Here is a 14,280-nt window from a genome sequence, read left to right on the forward strand (position 1 = left end):
GGGGCAATACTAAAAGAAAACAATGGATAGAGACTGTAAAAGACTTGAGACAATAGAATGGTTTAGATCAAATATTAATTATATGTTTAAATAGCCTTAAACTAAATCTAATTCAGAATCTCTGGTAATACATTGAATTTAGTGTTCACAGAATCTCTGCCCCAGTCTGACTCATCTTGAGCTTTTTTGCAATGAAGAATGGATATGAAATTACTGAAACCACTATCATTATCCCTCCACTTATCAATCATGCAAAGGTCTGTGCTGGTCTATCACATAAAGACCCAATATGATACATGAAAGTTCCAGGTTATGACATGACAAATTGTGAAAAGGTTTATAGGGTATTAATACAAAATAAAAAGGTAATTTCTGTTTGCCACCTTTTACTTTATTTTTGTACTGCATTTGTCCACAATCACATCGAGACTGGCAATGCTTCAGATTTCAGAAATTGTTTTTAGATTTTTGTGAGTAAAGACTGTACACTCTAGGTCTCTCAAGAATGCTTTTTCGCAGAGCTTTCTGTCAGAGCCAGTTTTCCGAGCCAACTTTTTGAAGCATTGTTTTGTTAAATCCACAGAGGGAGGAGGTAAGGATTAATTTGTTGCATCTGTCAAACCCATGCAGGCACTGCTGATAGTGTTTATGCCAATGTGAGTCTTTCTATCACCACCATCCTCTGTTGTAGCCACTGAGACCCTTTTGTTTTGCTGCCAAAACAACCCTTTCAACTGGATTGACACATTTCTTCTGTGTCATTGTTGTACCCTTTTGGCTTTCTACCCAGACTGTCTCCTCTGAGTGTGAGGTCCAGACTCGGCCTTGAGTTTTCCTTTCCTTTTTGAATCGCTTTTGACCTGCAGACTTCTAGAGATTCCACTGAACATGATCCAGACTCATGGTTCATGAGGCTGGGCACATTGATTTGACATGGGAATATGAGAGTGAGCTTGTGTTTGTGAAAACAGCTCATGGCCCTCTAATGCAATGTGGCATACAGCCGTCACATATATATATATGAGTCACAAGCTTGCATGCAACCTTCAGAGTCATTAGAGGATGCTTTTATTTATTACTCTGTTTTCATTTAGTAGCGTGCGTAGTTGAAGTCTGAAACTTTCAGATGACATCTCTTTTAAAAGTTTTATTTTTAACTGAATTAGGATTAATTTATAAAGTTCTTGTTAGCATAAAATAAAAGCTAAGTGCAGTGGCGATTGCTCTAAGACTGCAAGGGAAGCTCAGCTTCCCCTAAAATGTCAAAAAATAAGTGATCAAATGTATACTGTTGTGTGTACATGTCATTGATTAAATATGTGCTACAACATGCTCAACATTCAGCATTCAGAATCAGCTTCTTGTCACTGGTAACAACGCGGCTTTCCTCTCACTCATTCCCACAGCTTCACAGTGCTTTAAACAGTGAGTTCAATAGCGAAGCAAAATTGCTGGGCTTTGTCCCGCCCATCGGACGCTCAGCGTCTCTGGGAGCTATGGAGCAGTGGGCTGGCCTCGGCTGTCACGGTACACTCAGCATCTGTATGATGATTGGATGATCTTTCTGAGGCTGAATGCCTTTTTGAGTGACAGCAAAATCAGTGAATTAGTGAATCAGCGATCTTGAAATTGAGCTTCCCCTCCTTGAAAGACCAGCATCCGCCACTGGCTAAGTGGTATATTTTATTACCTTTAATAACAGATTTGATCTGTAAGATCTTAAAACATAATTATGCCATGATGTATTTTATAAAGCTTTTTTTTTTTTACAGTGTCATTTGCTTTACAATGTCAGACTTAAGCTTAATAAGAGGTAATTACAGGTAGACAAGGCTTGGTGTAATTGGGTGTAAAGCCAATAAAGCTTAGAAATTAAATAGTTTTCAGATTGCTTGATGTCTACAACTTACATCACAGTGTTATCTATTACCAAGAAACATGTTGATAAAAAAGGCTACACTCATCTTACCTTTTCTGTGGATTGTGAAGTGCCAAAGAAAATTGGGATAAATGCAAGCCAAATAATGCAGGTTGTGTACATCGTGAAACCAATGGGTTTGGCCTCATTGAACGTCTCAGGCACTCCTCTTGTTTTGATGGCATAGACTGTACAGGTGACCATGAGCAACATGCTGTAGCCCAGCAGGCAGATAAGGGAAAGGTCAGAGATGTCACACTTGAGCACACCACGAGCCAGTGTGGGGTTAGATGTCCTCTGGTCTTCATAGTCAATAATAGCCTTGGAGGGATCTATGCCAAACCAGATGCACACCCCGAGCAGCTGCACTGAGGCCAGCGTGAACGTGATGACAAGCTGAGAGGCTGGAGAAATGAACCTTGGTGCACTCACAGACATACTGCCCTGCTCGAAGATGCGGTAAATACGATTGGTTTTGGTCAGCAGAGCAGCATAACTAATGCTCATCCCAAGGCCCAAAAAGATCCGGCGGAGGGAGCAGATTCCTACATCAGGGGTAGATATCATCAGGAATGTTGTGGCATAACACAGAAAGATTCCAGTTAGCAGCACATAGCTCAGCTCTCTGCCTGATGCTTTCACAATTGGAGTATCATTGTAACGGATGAACGTGACCACCACAAACAAAGTGGCCATGATGCCAAGGACTGCAATGAGCACAGGGATGACAGCCCAGGGGGAGCTCCACTCCAACTTAACAATAGGGATTGGAACGCAGCCTGTGTGATTCTCGTTGGGACGCAAATCAAAGCGACACATTTTACATGTGAAGGTGTCTGCCTGATACTGATAGCCATCACAGCGCTCGCAATGCCAGCAGCAAGGAATGCCCTTCACAATCTTCTTGCGCTCGCCTGGCTGACAGGGGTGACTGCAGATTGAGAACGGGATCTGACGGACTCCGCCCGGCCACTGCATCGAACGCACCTACAGAAAAGAGAAACAGAAACAGAAATGTGTAGACAGACAGAGTGAGATAAAAACTGTGAGGAGGTTTTTATATTGGAGAAGAAGGAATGATTTGTGTCCTGCAATTAGAGACATATGGATGTAGTGAAGCTATATTGATCCAAAAAGACCCTGAGAACTTTGAAGACCAAGGAGAATCTAGAAGGCGGTTACTTAATGTTTCAGTGTTTGACCTTCTGCTACATTCATTCTAGATTCAGCACAATGTTTCAGTGGAAGGTAATATTATGTGAAGGACAAAATGTTAGAAGAAATAGAAACCTGCTATTTTCTCCACAGGGACTTGATGGCAGTGTTTTTCTCCTTTTTTAACTTTAATAAAGTAAAACTGTGTCAAAAAAAAATCAATCAGAGGCATAAAAGACAATTTTTATTTTAGCTAATGCTCTCCTTTGTGGATTTTCTCTGTTACAAACATGCTTACAAAAAAGAATTAAATCCCTCATTTCAAACATGGTCTTTCCTCTTTACTGTTATCAGTTTTATTTAATTGTGGCTGTTTGTTCAAAGCCAGTAAATGTCTCTTTAAATGTGTATTTAATTAAGAACTCAAAGAACACTAATTAAATACTGCCTGCTTAAGAATCACTAAAGCCAAGTTACACAGCAGGTACCAGCTTCAAACCTCACAGCATTTCTTTCCTCTTCTATAACAGGTCAGTGAGTAAGAAATAAAAACTCCTCCTAAACTGTTGTCTAGGTGCTCTCCTGCCGTCTAAAGTCCTTCTCTGCTTTTAAAAAACATTATTGTTTCCATTCCTGCTTGTAAATTACTGTTATTTAATGACAGTGTTGCCCCACAATATTGGTTTATTTTTTTTTTCTTCACTGTCTGGAGAGATTGTATTAAATATGTCTGTCCTTAAACCCTTATGGTTTTCTTTTCATCACTGTCTTCCCTCTTAATCATATAAATCCCCCTCTGGATATTTATACCTTTGAAGAGGGGACTAAGCACTATCAACTGTTGGTATCAGTCATAACAAGCTGCTGCAGAGCTGAAATTTTTTTTTTCGTATTCACACCAGGAAAGTCCTTTGGTCCGCTTCTTTGGTCCGGACCAAAAGCGAACTTTTTTTTAATTTGGTGCGGTTTGTTTTCACATTGTACTCTTTGCTAGTGAACTACAGGTCCTTCTCAAAATATTAGCATATTGTGATGAAGTTCATTATTTTCCATAATGTCATGATGAAAATTTAACATTCATATATTTTAGATTCATTGCACACTAAATGAAATATTTCAGGTCTTTTATTGTCTTAATACGGATGATTGTGGCATACAGCTCATGAAAACCCAAAATTCCTATCTCACAAAATTAGCATATTTCATCCGACCAAAAAAAGAAAAGTGTTTTTAATACAAAAAAACGTCAACCTTCAAATAATCATGTACAGTTATGCACTCAATACTTGGTCGGGAATCCTTTTGCAGAAATGACTGCTTCAATGCGGCGTGGCATGGAGTCAATCAGCCTGTGGCACTGCTGAGGTCTTATGGAGGCCCAGGATGCTTCGATAGCGGCCTTTAGCTCATCCAGAGTATTGGGTCTTGAGTCTCTCAACGTTCTCTTCACAATATCCCACAGATTCTCTATGGGGTTCAGGTCAGGAGAGTTGGCAGGCCAATTGAGCACAGTGATACCATGGTCAGTAAACCATTTACCAGTGGTTTTGGCACTGTGAGCAGGTGCCAGGTCGTGCTGAAAAATGAAATCTTCATCTCCATAAAGCTTTTCAGCAGATGGAAGCATGAAGTGCTCCAAAATCTCCTGATAGCTAGCTGCATTGACCCTGCCCTTGATAAAACACAGTGGACCAACACCAGCAGCTGACACGGCACCCCAGACCATCACTGACTGTGGGTACTTGACACTGGACTTCTGGCATTTCCTTCTCCCCAGTCTTCCTCCAGACTCTGGCAACTTGATTTCCGAATGACATGCAGAATTTGCTTTCATCCGGAAAAAGTACTTTGGACCACTGAGCAACAGTCCAGTGCTGCTTCTCTGTAGCCCAGGTCAGGCGCTTCTGCTGCTGTTTCTGGTTCAAAAGTGGCTTGACCTGGGGAATGCGGCACCTGTAGCCTATTTCCTGCACACGCCTGTGCACGGTGGCTCTGGATGTTTCTACTCCAGACTCAGTCCACTGCTTCCGCAGGTCCCCCAAGGTCTGGAATCAGCCCTTCTCCACAATCTTCCTCAGGGTCCGGTCACTTCTTCTCATTGTGCAGCGTTTTCTGCCACACTTTTTCCTTCCCACAGACTTCCCACTGAGGTGCCTTGATACAGCACTCTGGGAACAGCCTTTTCGTTCAGAAATTTATTTCTGTGTCTTACCCTCTTGCTTGAGGGTGTCAATAGTGGCCTTCTGGACAGCAGTCAGGTCGGCAGTCTTACCCATGATTGGGGTTTTGAGTGATGAACCAGGCTGGGAGTTTTAAAGGCCTCAGGAATCTTTTGCAGGTGTTTAGAGTTAACTCGTTGATTCAGATGATTAGGTTCATAGCTCGTTTAGAGACCCATTTAATGATATGCTAATTTTGTGAGATAGGAATTTCGGGTTTTCATGAGCTGTATGCCAAAATCATCCGTATTAAGACAATAAAAGACCTGAAATATTTCAGTTAGTGTGCAATGAATCTAAAATATATGAATGTTAAATTTTCATCATTACATTATGGAAAATAATGAACTTCACCACAATATACTAATATTTTGAGAAGGACCTGTATTACTTGTAAACAAAGCCACGCGGGTGACGATCATTGTTCCCACTGGACAGAACTGACGGGGGCGGGACAGAGTACAGACCCGGAAATTTACGAGAAAAGCTTTAGACGTGCTGCGTGTTCAGTTATTACTGCTGCAATATTATTGTGATGATTGACTGTCCTACAGCAACAGAGTGTCTTCAGTCAGAGGCTTCTTCAGATCTGCTGTAAGACAGAGCGCTACAGGAGATCCTTCCTGCCCACAGCCATCAGCATCTACAACGGCTCTTTGAAGAAACCTACATAATATGAGCTATGACAACATTTAATTTCCCTTTGGGATTAATAAAGTATTTTTGAATTGAATTGAATTGAATAAAGAGCAGCTCATTCAACACAGACTTCCATTTATAGTTTTGGAACCCCGTCGGAGAACGCGTGCTGAACGCCGACGTTCTCTACGTGCCTTGTCCCACACAAAGCCAGTAGCGTTGCTAAGCAACACACAGCTTATCAGGTATGATTACCTTACAACACACACCTTTGCTACCGGCTACGGTGGCTTTTTATTTCCAAAGAGACATATGCTTTTTATAGTTGGTTTGGATCGGGGCCGGTTTGTATTCAGACCATAAGCGAACCGCAACAGAGTCCGTTTGGAAGCGGACCGAGACCACCTCAAAAAGTGGGTCTCTTCCCGGTTGTTTGGTCCGGACCAGGGTTCGCTTGAGTATATTCACACCTGCACAAAAGGTCCGAACCAAGAGGGGAAACGAACTCTGGTCCATTTAAAGCGGACGAAAAGTGGCAAGTGTGAATACACCCTAAGGATTTTCGTTGGAAACATGGACACAGACATTTTGTAATGTGTTAGCAAAGAAGAATTTGAAGAGGAAAGGAATAGGCTTACATTCAGATGCAGCTGGTCTGTCCAGTGACCAATAACTTTATATTCAGCAGTTCGATTTCTGATCTGGTATTGGTAGATCTCGTAGCGTCCTGGGGAATCTCCATTTTCATTGAAGAGCACTGGGTTGCCGGCTATGCCTAAATGAGAGAACGATAATTATAATTTACTGCACATTTGTTAGTTTCTGTGTAGTGAGCATTGATTTGTAAAAGCAAACTGTGCCATCGCTCTTGTCACACCACTCATTATTCCACTACATTAGAACATAATCTGAATCTCATAGGTTTTCCATTAAATGTGGATGGAATATTGAGCACTCTAGGTGCAAAGAAGTAAGAAGCTTTTTCGTCCTATTAGGAGCATAAACACAATCCTGACTTTCATTTTTGCCTTATTTATGGTGAAAAGTAGAATGTAATGGTGTGTAGGAGATGACATATTAGCTGTTGGAATTCACAAAGTTTTACTGACTTTTGCTGTATTGCAGCAGCAGTTCACCTAGTCTGGCTCCATATTTCTATATCACAGTCCATATCTCCAATCAGTGTAGTGACTGAAAGGTCTGTTCCATTGTGCAAACTGATACGTAGCTGTTACTGTCAACTGAAAGGTCAATCTGCAAATGTCTTTGGGTTTAGATAGCACAGAGGGAAGATAAAAAATGGATGAAATGATGTGAGGAAATTGACATAAACTGTAAGACAATGTTTAGGCTGAGATTGGCTAAAATCAACAAGATAATGTTTCACGTTTTTTCAAACTTGTTAATGCATGCGTGTATGTAATGTTGCCTGTTCTTCTATGTCACATTGCTTTTGCTGGCCAAACCCAATCACATGGAGTTGTATGCTGCCAATGTTCTAGTTTTACATGTAGTTGAAACCAAATATTTAGATAGACTGTAGAAAAAGATGCATAGAAGGTTTTTCTTAACATTAAATAAGGCTAAACATTTTCCAATTCAGGTCAGTTAAGATAACCAACAGAATTCCTATTTGATAAATGCTGGAATAATAAAAGAGATTTTTTTTTATTATTAAGAATTTGGAATGTAAACATTTCCTTAGGTCTGAGGTCAAATAATAATAATAATAATAATAATAAATCTTGTCACTGTTGCAGGAACCATTAAAAACAGTTTTAGTAGCTCTTCACAGAGACAAAGTGCAGCAAATGTTTTAGGTGTCCTTCCACAAGATTCTCACACAGTTTGCTAAAAATGTTGGCCCATTCCTCCTGACGGAACCAGTGTAACTGGATAGGGTTTGCAGACTGCCTTGCCTGCATACACTTTGCCCACAACATTTTTATGAGACTGAGATCAAGGCTTTGTGATGGCCACTTCAAAACATTTACAGTACTTTGTTGTCCTTAACACTCCTTTTAGCAAATGTGCTGGTACAGTTCAGGTAATTATCCATTTGGAAGACCCATTTCATATCCTTAGAGGTTGCTTGAATATTTCCACAATGTTCTTTCCTTGTGATACCATCTATTTTGTGAAGTGTACCAGTCCAGGACAATTAAATTTTAGTTTCCTCAGATGACAGAAAATATGTCCAAATTGAAGGTCTTGGTCCCTAAGTGCATTTGCACAATATTTCTTGTGGCTTTCTATGTGGTTTTTGGAGAAATGGCTTCTTCCTCTCTGAGTGGCCCTTTAGCGGAGAGCAGTACAGGAGTCATTTCACTATGAATAAAGACACTATCTTACCAGCATCTTCACAAGGTCTTTTCCTTTTGTTCTGGGGTTAATACATACACTTTGCATCAAAACATGTTCATCTCAGTGCAACAAAGCCAGTTTTTGTCCTGAATTGTATAATAGCTGGACATTCTCATTGTGTTTATGCTTTGATATAATTGTTTGAACAGATGAATGAGGCACCTTCAGGCTTTTGCAAATTGTACAAAAAGATGAACCAGACCCAATTCTCCTTGTGATGTCTTGGCTGATGTTTTTTTTTTTCATGATATCATACAAGCAGTGTTTTTGAGGTGCCATGACATCATCTTACAAATTGACAAAAAAAAACAAAAGAAAAAAACAACCCTCTCCGTTATTATTCTGATGCTTAGCAAGTAGAAAGAATTTTACTAATCCTAACCAGCCCAAAACAAGAAATGAGAAAAAAAAAACACATTGTCTTTATGTACAGTAAATGAAATGAATGTATTTGCTTTCAATTGTAAATCTGTCTGTGTTTTTGTTTTCATGCTTATTTTTCATATTGCCACATTTAAAATTAAGCAATACTAATGTATACACATATTTAAGATGATATTGTTAAAAAGCAAAATATGCCGAAATGGATGCTAAAGATAGCTCATAAAGGCTTTGATTTATGCAAGGTTACTTTACAAAAACGATCAGGTAGATACTTTACTTGAAAAAAGTGTTGAATGTATTTAATAACAATAGACAAAATCCCCCGTTGCCTAAACAAAACTTAGTAATTTTGGATACAGTTGAATGGATAATAGTTAGAAAGAAGGTTAGAAGTGGCCTGTATAAGTATGTTTACTGGTGTGTGTGTAACTAACTAAAACCTGTCCTGAGGTTCTCTACGTTTATAACAACTACAGTATTAAGCATTGTTAATTGTTGCCATGCTAAGTTATCCCCAGTTTAAATTCCCTGAAAATACAATAGTTTTGATGAGTTAAAAGTTCTAAAAAAAAATAACAAAACGACTCAGGAATGAATGCATTTGAATACATTTATACACAAAACTAGTCTTGAGCTATTAAGTTAACAACAACTACCCGTTATTTCTTGCAGTTTTATGAGCAGATCAAGTCCCTAACCTGAGTTCAACATGCGCAGGTTGTTATAAATCACACTGAATATTTTTCTTTTATTTTTATATCTGAGAATCATTAGTCAAAAGTGTAATAAAATTTAGCAGAAACCGTCCATTTAGCTTGATACAATAACCAGATTTTTCTCAGTTGATCGGTTTTTTATACACAAAAAATATCTAGACCATATTTATCAAACAGTGTTTTTAGTATTTAACAGGTAATGAACTATCACAGGACTTATGATGTGTGAACCACAACACAGTCTGGACAGTGAAAAGCATCTAGTTTTTTACAGTGATCCTGAGATGGGCAGCTAGCTGGTCTCTGGATGATGTCAAATTGGTTTGTCACTGTGAGAGCAATGCGGACAAATCATTTTTACCTGTTTGACGACAATTACACCATATCTACCATAATTATGAGTCACAGGGAATTCACATCTTGTTGTCTAACGGAAGCTGGAGGAGTACTTTAATCATAGATCTTGGAGGCAAAACAAAGATACTTCTTTTCACTTTTACTTTAACAAATACCTGACTTTAAACACCCCCTCTTTTTATTTTGGGCCACCGTTGGTTCATTATTAAGTCTCCCGAACACAATGCACATCCTGTTTAAGACGAAGCGAATAAGCATGTTGACTTGCAGCCGAAGCATTTCTGCTCATGTGTATTGTGTTTTCTGCTCTTTGTTTCGACTCTGGAGGATACTGCCCTAATCCGTATCTCGATGAGTCAGCCCTACTGGATTACAAGAATTACTGTTTTACCCAGCCTCTGCCTGTGTGACAATAACGCCCACACTAAAGCATTGAGTGATCACTGCAGGATTACAGTGACTTCATCAAGCAGAAATGAAACCTGTCTCTAAAAACATATTAAGCAATTACCCCTCTTCTAAGCTGTCACATATTCTATCATAGATTTTAATCGTGGGTAGCTGTTTCCCTCAAAATTCCACAGTGTTACAGAGTGATTTTATGGTTTCTCTTAAGATCTTAAACTAAAGCCTTGAAGTCTGAGTTAGTCCATCTGCTCAAGTGCTCCTGGCCCCTCTGCACCAAAATAGGAAAACAGATCTTTTATATATATGTATATTGACACAAATGTATAACACAAGTTTTAAGGTTACAAAGAAGCAGATATTTTTTAATATAATGTTTGGCAAAGTTTTACTTTAAAATTATTAAAAGAAAAGGAAAGGGAAGCACTACTCTTCTTTCACCTACTTTTGTATTGGCATATAGGCACTTCAGTGAAGTCAGGACAAAGAGACAGCATGGCCAGAGTTTGAGTTAATGATGAAAAATTAAGCCTGTCATTTTCCATAAAGTGCTTGTCTAAACAGTCAACACTCAAAAGTTAGAGGCATAATGAGTTCCACCGAGACCTCTGGCACTGCTGTGTTCTGCTGTGTACTAATATGGTGTAGCCCAGGGTCACACATGCTTACTATTTGCTCATTTATTGTGTGCTCTTGAAGAAACAGTTAGGGGTTAATGAAGTGCATGTAATTATATGTAATATTTAATGATGGTGGCCCTCTCTTGTCTCCACTATTGTGTACATACACTCCCAAATTATTACTGAGGGAAATGATTAATCCAACCTGTGCTTTTTCTGTACCATTAAGCAAACAAAACAATTTGGTGACTGACAACTACATGACAGCCAATCATTAGACCTTAATGACCTATATACAGAACTTATATGGACTCCACTTCACTTTTTAAGTGTGTTTGATGCTTCTTGGCCTTGGCTGCTTTTAAAATTCTGGTATTAATTTGTGAAAAAATTCATTGCTATGAACAGAATAATTATGTGGCTTTAGGGGAAGCGCTCTGTGAAATTATTTATTTTTTTCCCCCAAGAAAAAGTGGAATTACGATAAGCACACTTGCTTACAATGTGAATTTAGCATGTCAGTCCCCTACTTATGGAGGACCAATCCTGCCATAATTAAGAATATATACAGAAATAAATAAATAAGCATATAAAATACACAAAAAAATTGAGTAAATAAATAAATGTAGGCAGTAATTAAATTATTCAATGAGACATAAATGTATGTATATATATATATATATATATATAATTAGCTTCTTTATATATTTACCTTTGTAAGGATTACTTTATGTATTATACATTACAGTTTTCAACTTTATTTATTAATGACTTTTAAACGTATTTATTTATGTGTATGTTTTAATATTTTCTGTCTGTTTTATTTTTCCTATTTTTTTACTCCATTTATTTGTTTAATGTTATGTAATTGTGCCTGTTGTCACAGAGTGACATTTTGGACTATGTTTTATGGTTTCTTGTGATGGTTTATTTTGTCTAGTTGTTTCTATTAAGTTTATTAGTTTGTTTTGTTCCCTCTACTACCTCCTGGTGTTTTGTTGTTCTCCTCCCTCATTAAGTTCTTTTATGATTGTTTTCTTATTACTTGGTATGGTTTATTATTATTATTATTATTATTATTATAGTTCTTGGTCTTCCCTGGATTCTCTAGTTTTATTTCTCTTTAGTATCTTTGTGTTTAATTGTGTTATATTATTGGTTCCTTTGCACTCTTCTTGTTTACTAGTTTATTTTCTGTTTCCTTTCCAATTTATTCAGTCAGTGTGGTTAGGTTTGTTTACTTTTGTATTCACGTTTTCTTTATGGGTTCTTTGTTTGTTCTTAGGTTGTTATTGTTGTTCTTATGTTCCCTCGTTTCTCTGTTTACTTTAGTCATGATTATTCTAGTTTTCTTATTCCCCATTTGATTATTTATCTTTGTCTATAGGTTTGCTTGGTCTGTGTTTCTGTTTATTGTTTATTAGTTACTTTGCCCATCCTCAGCCTTTGTATTTGTTTTACCTGTTCCTTCTGCTTCCCTGCCTCCTTGTCACACCTGTTCCCTGTTCCATTGATTATCTGCCTTTGTTATCTCACAGTATATAAGTTGGTTTTGTGTCTTTGTTCAGTGCTGGTTCCTTGTGTTCGTCACACCTCGTTCTCGTCCATGATTATGCTTTGTTTTTTGCCACGTCTTGCCTTGGGAAACCTGCAGTGATTTTGCTACGTTTTTGACATTGTAAATAAATCGCTGAATTACAAAGATAATCCTGCCGAGCTCTTGTCTGCACTTTGGTCCGATCCAAAACCACACTGTGACACCTGTGCTTTTTACATTTCCGTATACATTTCTGCCTCATTATGCAAATGAGGAGGGGCTGTGTCTTCAGGCGTCAACTTCTGCCTATTGGCTGGTTAGCTTTAGCCTGCAAAGTTTGAATCTTTTCCCCAAAAAAATGCATTTAACATTGGCAAACTCAGCAGGTGAACGATTGGTGTCCAACCCCTTAACAGTGTTCAGATTGCTCCAGTCTATTAGCAGCTTCCCTTAAGAGCTCTGAAGCACCATACAGCGAGGCAAGTACAATGCCCTGCTCCAAGCACCCGCGCCGCATTCCATCCCCCACCACAGAGCACACCACGATGGCAAGGCAATGAATGACCTCAGCTTCCCGGTGTTTGATTTCGACACTCAGCTAAACCTGTATGTTGGGGTAAATGGAATTGTTAAAGCATATGCATGGGTTATAATGGCCCAATCAAAGTTCAGAATGTGTTACCAGTCTTGAAAATCGCTGACCCAATCTGCCTGCCTTTGAGAAACTTTGTAAAAAACAAAATGGGCATAAATTTCAGTTTCAAAAATGTGTAATGCTGGCAGAGACACACTCCAAAAATTTTAAAAGCTTTAATTGCAGCAAGGTGGTTCTAAAAAGTACTGACCCAAAGGTGCTGAATAGAAACATTTGCCATACTTTTTTGGATTTTCATTCATAAAAAGATTTAAACACCATGTATATATTTTTCTACTTCACAATTTTAAGGATAATCTGGGCTGACCTATCATAGAAATATCAACATAAGACAGTAAAGTCTGTGTTTGTAATGTAAACTAAATAAAGGATGTGATTATTGTAAGACTTTGTCTATATCTGTTTCTAAATTAAAGAATGCGGAATGCTCACGACTCACTATTAATCCCATACATGGGACAGCTGAAGTGAAAAAAAGTGATGTTCTCATTGTAGCTGCAACTCGCATAAGAAACAGCAATACATTGACACATTCTCATATTTAAAACAATCTAAATCATGTGAGTTTTATGGCTGCGTCTAACAACTGTAAGGAACTAAAGAAATGTTACATTATCACAAACATGTCAACTGGAATCATCCTTTTAGCTACACAGCAACTAACACCAAATTTTAGAGCAGAGGGTGAAGGATGTGTAAAACAAGAAACTCTAAAAGTTTTTTTTTATTGCAGACAATAACCTCTATCCCCAGTGAGAATAAAATCAGACAAGGCACTGCTTTTTGGTTTGTGGTGGAACTGAAACACCTCACTTTCTCTGATGTGATTGCAAGAGACATAAACACTGAAAGGAAGCTTCATTCAGTTGTGCCCCAATGAAGTCTGAACAACTACCATACATTTACTCCAGTAGAGGGAACAAAAAGGATGAAGCTTTACACAATCAGACTGTCTAAAGGCTGTTGTCCTGTTGTTTGTTTAGCTTAGGTTGGTGCAAAGAAAAGCTGCATTTCACTGCACCAAAAATTCAGATATATTTGTGAAAACACTGTACAACGATGGCAGAAAATGGTGAGTGAAAATCATCTCTAAAGGGTTACAGTATATAATCAACTATCTTGTTCCTCATAGATATCTGTTTGTTTCTTTAAGGATTTCCTCTTACCAACTGTTTTCCTTAGTTTCAACAGATGCAGTGCATATAAATATTTTTGCAGATGTCAGCTATAACCTCTGAAATCAAACATATATGTGTAGCAATAAACCTTCCTCCTTGCTTGTAATGATTCATTATAGAAGGAAAAAAACTG

At 38.2% G+C, this 14,280-nt stretch overlaps 1 protein-coding gene across 1 annotated transcript in view; it reads right to left on the reverse strand.

Moving 5' to 3' along the window:
• The window catches only part of LOC124857347 (metabotropic glutamate receptor 4-like), a 281,271-nt gene that overhangs the window by 22,468 nt on the left and 244,523 nt on the right, over positions 1–14,280 (reverse strand). The window contains exons 8-9 of the mRNA XM_047348569.1: positions 6,570–6,706; positions 1,970–2,905 (exon numbers count right to left, since the gene is read on the reverse strand). Of these exons, the coding sequence (XP_047204525.1) occupies positions 1,970–2,905; positions 6,570–6,706 (1,073 nt within the window). The remainder of the gene's footprint in view (positions 1–1,969; positions 2,906–6,569; positions 6,707–14,280) is intronic.

This window comes from Girardinichthys multiradiatus, chromosome 20, assembly GCF_021462225.1.
Source record: "Girardinichthys multiradiatus isolate DD_20200921_A chromosome 20, DD_fGirMul_XY1, whole genome shotgun sequence".
In the NCBI taxonomy this organism is placed as follows: domain Eukaryota; kingdom Metazoa; phylum Chordata; class Actinopteri; order Cyprinodontiformes; family Goodeidae; genus Girardinichthys; species Girardinichthys multiradiatus.